General features: G+C 40.9%; 1 protein-coding gene across 1 annotated transcript in view; it reads right to left on the bottom strand.

Annotated features, from left to right (window-relative positions):
- cfap74 (cilia and flagella associated protein 74) overlaps positions 1-12,558 on the bottom strand; it is a 149,882-nt gene that overhangs the window by 64,556 nt on the left and 72,768 nt on the right. The window contains exons 20-22 of the mRNA XM_052094084.1: positions 11,635-11,760; positions 11,294-11,415; positions 5,808-5,936 (exon numbers count right to left, since the gene is read on the bottom strand). Coding sequence (XP_051950044.1) covers positions 5,808-5,936; positions 11,294-11,415; positions 11,635-11,760 — 377 coding nt within the window. The remainder of the gene's footprint in view (positions 1-5,807; positions 5,937-11,293; positions 11,416-11,634; positions 11,761-12,558) is intronic.

Below are 12,558 nucleotides of genomic sequence, written 5' to 3'. Positions count from 1 at the left end.
ATCATCTTTAGAAGAGGCTTCCTTCTGGGACGACAGCCATGCAGACCAATTTGATGCAGTGTGCGGCATATGGTCTGAGCACTAACAGGCTGACCCCCCACCCCTTCAACCTCTGCAGCAATGCTGGCAGCACTCATACGTCTATTTCCCAAAGACAACCTCTGGATATAACGCTGAGCACGTGCACTCAACTTCATTGGTCGACCATGGCGAGGCCTGTTCTGAGTGGAACCTGTCCTGTTAAACCACTGTATGGTCTTGGCCACCTTGCTGCAGCTCAGTGTCAGGGTCTTGGCAATCTTCTTATAGCCTAGGCCATCTTTATGTAGAGCAACAATTCTTTCAATTCAATTTCTTTGCCATGAGGTGCCATGTTGAACTTCCAGTGACCAGTATGAGGGAGTGTGAGAGTGATGACACCAAATTTAACACACCTGAGACCTTGTAACACTAACGAGTCACATGACACCGGGGAGGGAAAATGGCTTATTGGGCCCAATTTGGACATTTTCACCTAGGGGTGTAATCACTTTTGTTGCCAGCGGTTTAGACATTAATGGCTGTGTGTTGAGTTATTTTGAGGGGACAGCAAATTTACACTGTTATACAAGCTGTACACTCACTACACATTGTAGCAAAGTGTCCTTTCTTCAGTGTTGTCACATGAAAAGATATAATCAAATATTTACAAAAATGTGAGGGGTGTACCCACTTTTGTGAGATACTGTATATGAACAATTTCAGTCAGGATGTAGGCCACACCACAGTACAGAGGCTTCACTTAACAGAGTTACTAATAACTTGCTCTTATCATCTGATCACGGCTGCATTTCTCTTCTAGTGCTTTTAGATCTTAGTGCTGCTTTTGACATGATAGATCACAATATTCTCTTAAATAGGCTAGAGAATTATGTTGGCATTTGTGGACTTGCGTTAGCATAGTTTAGGTCCTATTTAGCAGATTGCTACCACTTTGTCTGTGTAAATTAGGAATTGTCAAATCAAACAAAAGTTAAGTATGGAGTGCCACAGGGATCAGTTTTAAGGCCTCTGCTTTTCTCCTTATATATGCTTCATCTGGGAGATATTATCAGGAATCGTGGAATGAGTTTCCACTGCTATGCCAACGATACCCAAATTTATATTTCTTCGCAACCCGATGAAATTTTCTTCAACTCCATTCCGACAAAACTAAGCCACTAAAATATAATTAGACTCTTGATGAAGGTAGTTACATAGTTTTCAACAGCGACAAACGTAGCTGTTATATTTAATACCAATATGTCATTTGAAAATCTAATTTCCAATGTTTGCATACAGCATTCTTCCACCTAATAAATAACGCTAAGTTACGAAACATGCTCTCTGTTGCTTATGTCGAAAAACTAATTCGTGCGTTCATGACCTCAAGACTAGATCATTGTAATGCATTACTGGGAGGATGTCAAGCAAGTTCAATAAATAAACTTAAATTATTTCAAAATGCAGCAGTCACAGTGCTGACTAGAACCAAGAAATATGATCATATTAGCCCCATTTTATCATCGTTACATTGGCTACCTGTTAAATTTCGTATTAATTTTAAAATGCTGTTAACTACGTACAAAGCTTTAAATGGTCTAGCTCCATAATACTTAAGTGACCTTATACCACACTATATTCCATCACATTCATTGCGATCGCAAAACTCTGGCCTGTTAATAGTTCCTAGTATATCAAAATCCACAAAAGGTGGTAGATCCTTTTCCTATTTGGCTCCTAAACTATGGATGAGCTTCCCTCCCTGCAGGATATCTATACCAGGCAGTGTGTGGAAAAAATCTGGGAGGATTAACAGAGACTCCAGCCACCCGAGCCATGGGCTGCTCTCACTGCTACCAAAAGGCAGGCGGTATCGCAGCATCAAGACCTGCACCAGCCAACTTCATGACAGCCTCTTCCCCCAAGCAATCAGACTTTTGATCTCTCACGATCAATATACATCAGCACTACACTTTATTAATCTCACACTGGACTGTCATAAATTATAATCTCTCTTAACAACACTGGCAACTGACAATCAGCCGACAGCCTGAATGTCAATACAGCACAAAACAACCTACTGTATATTTTATCTATACTATTTTTATTGTATACTGTGTATTATATATTGTGTGTATGTGTATTCTATATTGTGTGTATTGTATACTGTACATTGTAAATAATTATTTGTATATTGTGTTGTGTGTAATTATGTATATATTAGATACAGTATAATTGTGTTGTGTAAATCTGATGTTTATTGTAATTTGGTATATCATCACTGTCATGACTGCTATGTTGCTAGGAACTGCACCCAAGGCTTTCACCCACTGTTACACTTGTGTATATGGGTGAGTGACAATAAAGTGATTTGATTTGTAGACTAAAGACTCATCTATTTAGCCAGGCATACACCTAATTTATTCTTCACCACACAATTAGGCTGCTTTAGTTAGGTCTGCCAGAACCTGAAACATTGATCATGATCTATAACACTGCATAAAATTTTATGGAATCTAAGCTAATATTATTCTATTTGTTTCCATGCCTCAACCTCGGGACTCCTATACTGAAGTCACCAGAACCGGCCAAATACAGCTCCATTCCTGCTTGGTATCGGACTCCACTGCTATAGGTCTCTGAGTTATGATGACAAAATACAACCGGTGCCAGCCAGACATCACTTCAGTCTATTACGATGGCTCTCAGAGAATGAACTGATGCCAACTCCAACCATAAGACATGGGATACTTCATATGCCATTGCCTGAGCCTTGGACTTAGAATAGATCTCACCGAAATTACCGGCCGGTGGAACTGCGAAGCACCTTACTGATCTCGGCCAGCATCACCTCGGTCTAATGATGAACTACACTCCATGGAATACATATACTATCAATAAATTGCCAACAAAAGCCTTCATCAGCCAACTAACAAAGGACAATGCGTCTATATGAACTTCTACAGTAAATCCAGGATGAACTTCAAAGACATTAGTCATTAATCTTACAGTTCTTACAAAATCTTTGGTTAAATACGGATCCTTAACACTTATTTAATTTAATCATTTTAAACCATGACTTGCACTGCACATAAATAAGTAATACTGGCATTATATTCATGCTGTTAGCCGGAGGGGAACTGTAAGCTTGGTTTCTCCCAAGGTTATTTTTCTACATTAACCAACATCTTATGGAGTTTTGTATTCCTTGCCACAGTCGCCTTCAGCTTGCTCACTGGGTTTCTAAATACAATTATTATTTAATTACTTATTTTTATACACAATTTATAATCATATTTAATCAAACTACACAATGATGACTCTAAGACTTTAGATATTATGGTTTCATTTTCTGTGATTTCTTTAAAGCTGCTTTGAAACAATGTGTGTTGTGAAAGGTGCTATACAAATAAAAATTACTTGACTTTCATAGTCTCTCCAGCCAATAATTCACAGCACAAAACACACAGTGGTCTCAGTTAAGACTGTTACCTTGTTTCCCTGAAAGGAGGGAATGAGATGCTGCTTATCTTTGCCAAACAACTGATTTCTTGCTGTCCTTATCATGGGAGGAATGCCAGTAAGCCATTTTAAGGCATACAGCCACCTCATTGAGGGAGCCTTGGCCTTTAGTAACCCTATTGTGCAAGACAAGTCCTGTTCTGGGGCCAGACATTTAGTTTCCACATCTCCAACTGGGGATGCCAGATCGTGCCTCGAGCTTGCGAGAGCAGATCCCTCCTTAAAGGAATTTCTCATGGGACAGCATCCAAAAGCTCTACCAGCTCCGGAAACCAATGCCTATAGGGCCACTCCAGCGCAACCAGCAGCACAGTTTCCCTGTCTTCTCAAATCTTGCACAACACTTGGTGTAATATTGTGCAACATTTGCATTTCGCTGGCCATTTGTGAGCTAGGGCGTACAAGCCCAATGGAGCCTGGATCACGAATTACCACAGAAGACAGTGCATGTCTTACCAGAAAGCTCTCAGAGCCAGGAGGACTGCAAGCAGTTAAGCGATTATGTGCCACATAGTTTGCGCACCTGTCCAAGTGCCGAAAATCAGACAACCATCGAACAGGGCTTCCCAGACTTTGTTGGATATCTCCGCCATGACAACTTAAGGTCTGGCCACTTGGCAAAGTGCAACGCCCTTCTGATAGAACGCAGGCATTCTCCACATAGCTAGTGCATCTAAACAACAGTGCGTCACTGGGAGGCATTAGCGCCCATGTCGCCACATGTGATGAGGGACTCTCAAGTTGACACAACATACAATATGTTAAAACCTGGAGGGGTTATGGCAGCTGCGGCGAACTGTCGCAGTGGTAGGGCTACAGCTGTTTTGTAACTCATCAAGCACAGAATTGACATATGTCTGACAGAGACAAGTCGAGTTTCATTCCCAAGAAGGAAACTTGCTGACTGGGCACCTACATACTTTTGCCCAATTGATTTGGAGGCTCAAATGCTTGAGATCCCTGTACTTGTTCCTCAGAATGCTGCTATAAGCATCCAATCATCGAGGTAGTTCTAAACATGAACACTGCTCAGCCTCAGTGATGCGAGAGCCACATCGAAACATTTTGTAAATGTGCGGGGAGCCAGGGACAAGCTGAAGAGCAGGACTATGAACTATTATGCAGTCCCCTCGAAGATGAATCTCAAGAATGGCATGTGGCAAGGGGCTATATGCATATGAAAAGTACACCTCTTTCAGATTGATTCACACTAACCACTCCAACAGGCGGACGTGAGACAAAATCGGTCTCTGGGTAACCATCTTGAATGGAGACTTTCTGAGTGTTTAATTCAAGTACCTCAAATCCAGTATAGGCCAGAGCCCACCATCCTTCTTCGTGACTAGAAAATAGTGTCTGTAGAAGTCTTTTTGTGAGTTACATAATGGTAATCTCTATACCGCATCTTTGGTGAGGAGATATTGTACATCTGAGCTAAAATTGGTGCATCCCACACAGTGTAGGGGAGGAGAGGACAATATAGAAGTGAGGTGGACACCCCACGAACAGAATAAAATAGCCGTGTATGACTGTGTTCCGTACTCAGCAGGAGATGCCCGGGAGATCGCGTCACACATCTGTGCCCACCGGGATCCAAATGCCACTCACCCTTAGGTGTCCCTTAGCACAACCATGTTTTTCGGTTAAAGCTGAAAAAGCACAGGGGCGGAGTATCAATTTCCACCTGCCAATTGCAATTGGCATGATGTTATCGAGTTTCAGAGATCGGCACTCCAGAGAGGAGCACCCACAGCATTGAAAAGTCTCTTTAAGGCTATGCGGGACTCAGAACTGTACATCATTGTATAACTTATATGAACGAGTTCATTTACAAGAACTTTCTGAAAGAACCGATTTAGTGAGCCTCTTTTTGTTAGTAGCTTGTAGTGTAGATAAGTACTTCTTTTAAAGAGTAGGTTGACTGTAGTAAAAAAAAAAAGTGTAGTTTTGTCAAAAAATGACAAACCTCAAATAAAACGACTTATTATTTTAGTCACAATTTGTCTTTTGTCGTGTCACATTCATTAATTTTTGTCAATTGTACTGCAATTTTACTTGACTAAAATAGCATATCATCTTAGTCAATGAAAATAACATATTTTAGTTTATGATAATAGTATAGTAGTATAATAGCTAGTAGCTTAGCAAACAACAGTTTCAAAGTAGCATTCCCAGCACTGCAACTGTGTACAGTATAAGAAATAAAAAATATTTATGCGTACATTAATAAATTATATTATAGAGTAGATGATTATTGAGATTACCTGGGCTGGAATTTGAGCTGAGCGCTGAAACTATTTTTGGCCTGAATAAAGCCTATTTTAGGAAGGATGGACATGTGCTTCTTCATCTCTTTACACACTCTGAACATCAGCCGGAGAGGTGTGCTCGCCCTGAAACAAACATATTCACATAAATAATCACATAGGAACAACTTGTAAATGTACTGTAGTTGGTTATTTAATGCAAACATTAAAATGTATATTAGGGTGCATCAAATTTGAATGGGAAATTTTAATTTCAAAATATCAATTTGGCTGGCATTGCATTTTGTTCCAATTAACATAAAAATGACTTTTGCAAAGTTTTGAGGAATTCCATTGAGATTTAGGGGTGCCACCTAACACATGAACTTTTGCGAAATTTTGAAAAATGTGCAATTTTTAGTCTAATTGCCAAAAGGATGACCTGGAAATGTTTTATATTAATTACATTGTATATATGTCTTTACAAGTCATGCACTCTAGAAAAATTTTTTAGATGTCATAAGATAGCACTGTGTGAGGAACAGGGCAAAAAGTGCTAATGAACTCATAATCTTTTGTTTTACTCATGATAAAAAAAAATTGCAAAAATGTAGGTATAGTAACAAGATTCTATGAGACCAGCTGGCAATAACAATACATTCAGTAAGGCAATGAGGGATTATTTAAACATCAAGAATCATCATATTCATATTCGAAAGATGAATTATATTCATTTTAAATATGAATTTTATGTAATCTAACTGAAATATACAGTACAGCCAATGATTCTCAAGTATTATTTAAACCTAAAAAACTTCAGTTTGTGTTTGCATGAAATGTGTGTTTGTGCTTTCTTTCTATTCAAAGAGACTTGCTTTGAAATTTTGCAATGAAATAAAGCAATGACATCCAGACATTTAGAATGCATTAGGGTCACTGACAAATAATGTTGTCCAAGGTGATACAAATTTGAAATCTTTTTAAATAAAAACAAATATAGCTTATATATTTATAAGCTTTTATAGCTTATCTCAGCAGGAAACCGATGGAGTGCGTACTCCAGGTAGGGAAGGAGATATTGCCCCAAGTGAAGGAGTTCAAGTACCTTGGGGTCTTCTTCATGAGTGAGTGGACAATGGAGCGGGAAGTTGGCCGGCGAATCGGGGCAGCGGGGGTGGTATTGCACTCGCTCTATTGCACCGTTGTCACGAAAAGAGAGCTGAGCTGGAAGGCAAAGCTCTCGATCTACCGGTCAATTTTCGTTCCTACCCTAACCTATGGTCATGAAGGCTGGGTCATGACCGAAAGAACTAGGTCGCGAGTACAAGTGGCCAAAATGGGTTTCCTCTGAAGGATGGCGGGCTTCTCCCTTAGAGATAAGGTGAGGAGCTCAGTTATCCGTGAGGAGCTCGGAGTAGAGCCGCTACTCCTTTGCGTCGAAAGGAGCCAGTTGAGGTGGTGTGGGCATCTGGTAAGGATGTCCCCAGGGCGCCTCCCTAGGGAGGTGTTTTAGGCACGTCCAGCTTGGAGGAGGCCTCGGGGAAGACCCAGGACTAGGTGGAGAGATTAAATCTCCACACTGGCCTGGGAACGCCTCGGGGTCACCCAGTCAGAGCTGGTTAATGTGGCTCGGAATAGGGAAGTTTGGGGCCCCCTGCTGGAGCTACTGCCCCCGCGACCCGACTTTTGATAAGCGGTTGAAGATGGATGGATGGATGTATAGCTTATATATATTTTCTTAAAAAATGTATTGCATGACATCAAAATTATTAATTAATTATAATATTAGTAATTTAAATTATAACTAAATGATTATTATATTAAAAAGATTTCCTTGCACCTTGAATACATGAGTGTACACAGCTTAATCATTCATTTCAAAACTTTTTCAAACATATTTAAAAGTAAAAGAAAAATGTATTACAGAAATAATAAAAGATATTGTCATAACAAATATACATGCCATTTCTATTTCAGATTTAAATGTGATTTTTTTTTACTGTCTCCAGACAGTTACACCACATGACATTTTCCCCAGAAAAAATATCAAAATGATGTTGAACTCAGTAATTGAAAACATCAATAGAAAAGTTGCACTAAAGTAATTGTTTTGAGTAAATTGCATTTTGGACAATTTAATAGATCTGAACAAAAATGTGCATCTCGTCACTGAACCATTAACTTATTAAAATACAAATATTTAAAAAACCTCTTGTTCTTGTGCCTGACGGTTCTGGTGCTCAGTGCTCTATAGCGCCAGCCAGAAGGCAACAGTTCAAAGAGTTATTGGGCAGAGTGAGTGGGTTCCAGAGAGACTTTTCCAGCCCTTTTCCTCACTCTGGAAATGTTCTTGAAGGGAGGGCAGGGGGCAACCAATAATCCTCTCAGCAGACCGAACTGTCCTTTGTAGTCTTCTGATATCTTATTTCATAGCTGAACCGAACCAGACAGTTGCTGAAGTGCAGACGACAGACTCAATGACTGCACATTAGAACTGTATCAGCAGCGCCTGTGGCAGGTTGAACTTCCTCAACTGGCGAGGAAGTACAACTTCTGCTTGCCCTTTTTTAAAATTGAGTCCATGTGGGTCTCCCACTTCAGGTCCTGTGAGAAGGTAGAGCCCAGGAACATGAATGACTCCACTGCTGCCACAGTGCTGTTCGGAATGGTGAGCGGGTCAATGCTGGGGTGTTCCTCCTAAAGTCCACAATCATCTCCACTGTTTTGAGCGTGCTCAGCTCCAGGTTGTTTTGACTGCACCAGACAGCCAGCTGTTCAACCTCCCTTCTGTATTCAGAATCATAGTCATCCTGGATGAGGCAGATGACAGTTGTGTCATCTGCAAACTTCAGGAGCTTGACAGAGGGGTCCTTGGCAGTGCAGTCAATTGTGTACAGGGAGAAGAGTAGTGGGGAGAGCACACATCCCTGGGGGACACCAGTGCTGATCGTAAAGGTGCTGGAAGTGAATTTCCCCAGTCTCACTCAGAGAGTTGGTTTAATTTATTCTGGAGAATAGCTGGGATGATGGTGTTGAAAGCCGAACTTAAGTCCACAAAAAGGATGCTTGCATGTGTCCCTGGTCTGTCCAGATGTTGCTTGATCCCCAAATTAGGACAGAACATCTGCTTGTTACATCTGTACACCAACTTTCATTGAACAAAAGCCTGTTTCACCACCTCTCGTTTTCCTGGTTAACTCCCCAATGCAATCCACTATGAACAGCTGAAAGCCCAGCAGATACAAAGCACTATCCGGAATGGCTTCACTCAGCCAAGTTTCAAGCACAAGGCAGCAGAGTTTGAAAAGTCCTTTTTTGTATGGGTGAGGAGATTTAGTTTGTCTGTTTTGTTAGGAAGAGAGCGGAAATTTGCTACATGAATAACAACACCACTGCTCCTTCAACTAAATTGTCCAGCAAAACTTCAGAATAGCCAAAGAATGGGAAAAGATTGTCTGGTATGTGCTGCCGAATGTTCAGCAGTTCATCCCTGTTGAAACTGAATGGAAAAAAAACCAATGGGGTCCAAAACTTTGTTGGAATGTCAAAATCATGGCATGGAGCCAATAGCAACACAAACAACATTTACATTTATATAGCGCTTTTCTAGGCACTCAAAGCGCTTTACATAGTATAGGGGGAATCTCCTCAACCACCACCAGTGTGCAGCATCCACCTGGATGATGCGACGGCAGCCATAGTGCGCCAGAACGCCCACCACACACTAGCTATTGGTGGAGAGGAGATGGTAGAGTGATGTAGCCAGTTCAGGGATGGAGATTATTAGGAGGCCATAATAGATAGGGGCCAATGGGGGGAATTTGGCTAGGACACCGGGGTTACACCCCTACTCTTTACGAGAAGTGCCCTAGGGACTTTTAATGACCACAGAGAGTCAGGACCTCGGTTTAATGTCCCATCCGAAAGACAGTGCTTTTTTTACAGTATAGTGTCCCCGTCACTATACTGGGGCATTAGGACCCACACAGACTGTAGGGTGAGCACCCCCTGCTGGCCACCCTAATACCACTTCCAGCAGCAACCTTGGTTTTCCCCAGGAGGTCTCCCATCCAGGTACTGGCCAGGCTCAACCCTGCTTAGCTTTAGTGGTGCAGGGTGATATGGCAGCCGACAAATAGTGAATAAAAACAGTGAATACACTGTGACCGTCTCTCGTTCCCAGCTCGTCGATGGCGAGAAAGCGAGAAGACTGCTTTACCAGGCCTTCTTGAGGCCTGAAGAAAGCACTGTGTCCACCTTAGCACAGTGTACAACTTAAAACCCCAAGTAATACATAGCAGTGTTCTGACATGGCACCAACAACAGTTAAACAGGCACTAAAAATGACCTTGTGTTTTGACATGGCAGTCTTCTGGCATGTCACTAACAGCAGGGCAGGTAAGAGTGTGACCAGCGTTATGTCACAAACTCATTCGGAAAGCAGGGATGGGCTGCTGGGTGACATGGAGGCACCTTAAATCTCTGTGACATGGTAGTCTTCTGGCATGCCCTCAACATTAGTACAACAGAGGAGACATCATGCTCGTGTTTCTGGCTCACATGGCTGGGAACACAAGAAATGAATTCTTGAAAATTTTTGCCAGGGGTGTCACTCCACAGACACTGGGTCATCATAGTGCTGCCAATTTTCTGGGCAGGGACCATTTTGGCTGGTGAACCAGTTTGTGGTGGTTGGTACTCCTGAGAGAAGCTACCGCAGCTTCAGCTACTGATGCATCGTCGAAGTGAGTGACTTGAAAGAGAACAGTCAGAGAGCCGTGTAAAATAAAATATATATGAAATTTGGAAAACAACAAGAGATATGTGGTGCCACTGACTGACATGTACATTTGTGGGTTTGTAAATGTGCAGCACCCCCACACTCTCTCACTTTCTCTCTCTATCTATGGATGTATATGACCCATTTTCCCTGGGTTGGGAATTGCCTTCAGCAAGAAGCAGATATAATGGAACTCCATCCTGGGAATTCTCCACATAAATCATACCACGCACACCTACATGCATGAGCTCAGATCATGCTCTTCACGCATACAGGATGTGGGCTGCTGTTTTGTCAGCGTTCAAAAGAACAGTCTAGCAATATGTATTGAGGCAGAAAGTAAGTTCAGGTCAACTGATTGATGAATAAATACTCAATTTACAGACACAATTTAAATATTTATGTTGTTACATAATAATGGTCTGTAATGTGAATCCTGAATTCATCTTGAATCTAATGGGCCTCCCCCCATAAAAAGGGCTCTCTCTCTCTATATATCTATCTATCTATCTATATATACTGTATACTGTACATATATGTTCTGATAATTAGATTTAGCTGCCAGCAGCAGCAAATCCGGCTTGGTGAGGTGAAACCACACAAACACACTGACAGCAGTATTTTCTCAGAGTAGTGATGATTGCAACATATATTTTAAGAGTATAGGTTTTATCCTATAAGTGAGCTAATGTAGATCTCATAATGATAAAATTATGAAATTCACCTGCTTTGAACTTCTATGTTGTCCTGATAAAGACGATCATACATGCAGATTTTCAGGTCAATATTCGGCTTGGTCACCCACACAGGTGAACTCTCCGCCACCCCACAAACTGAAACCACAATCTATACATAAAAAAAGACATTTAGTTAAGCTGCCGTACGGTGGACCAAATACATGTAAAACAAAATACTACGGGATGTGCAAACTACACATTTCACAAGAAGTTGTCTCAAAATTCATCCTCAAACCTTAAAGAAAAATTTGAACAAAATCTAGATATTCTAGTCGAACATCCTGACCCATTACTAATAATGCTCTTTATTACAGTTTGAATACTTTACCAGTTCACATCCAGGTTGAGAAAACACGATTTGGAAATCCAGTTTTGCCTCCCCGGGGATGGTTGGTGTGAAGATAACAGGTAGTTTGACGGTCATAAATGGGCCGATTTCACCTTCATAATCCTGCTGAGAGATGACATACTCAAATCTTACACTGAACCCTCACTCTAAGGGCATTTTCACAACTGGCTCGTTTGGAGCAGTTGTTAAGGTACCTGGTGCATTTTCACTAGGGCTGCCCCCGACCAAAGATTTTCTTAGTCGACTAGTAGGTGTTAATTTAAGCCATTATTCGACTAGTCTCACATTTATGATATTCATTTAATTACTTGAAAATATATATAACCATTGAAAATGGTTTGAGTTCCAGGGCTGAGATAGAATGTTAATATGTAACATTCCTAACACTGTTCTACATTACAGAGAAATATTAAACTGTAATAATGAGCCTTTAAAATATACATTTTACACACCGCAGCGACACCGGCAAAAGCAGTAATGATTCTGAATGTGTTTGAACATTTTGTTAATGTTAATAGAAATATGTCAAGACGATATTTGGCATGTTTTCCCATGTATTAAATGATAATTATTATTAGGCTATTATTATTATTATTAGAGGTTGACTGATTAATCGGCCGATTTTTTTTGCATTTTTAACATCGGCATCGGCCAATATCCAAGTATATCAAGCCGATTATTAGGCAGGCGCATCTGTGGGCAGCCTAGTGTTGTTGTGGAACATGTGTTCGACGCACGCTGCCCCTAGAGTCATTTTCCAGCAGAGTGAGCAGACCTCATCCAGTGCCTAAGGAAGGAGCTAAGTTCCTTGGAGAAAACAGTAAGGGTTAAATTTGTATAACTTCTTTAGATTTAATTAAAAACTTTTGATATGTTACTGCCAACTTCAAGAAAAAACGTGAC

The sequence above is a fragment of the Xyrauchen texanus genome, chromosome 27 (assembly GCF_025860055.1).
Source record: "Xyrauchen texanus isolate HMW12.3.18 chromosome 27, RBS_HiC_50CHRs, whole genome shotgun sequence".
Classification (NCBI taxonomy): domain Eukaryota; kingdom Metazoa; phylum Chordata; class Actinopteri; order Cypriniformes; family Catostomidae; genus Xyrauchen; species Xyrauchen texanus.
Note: the sequence above shows the minus strand (reverse complement) of the source record. Positions and strands in the feature narration are given on the sequence as shown.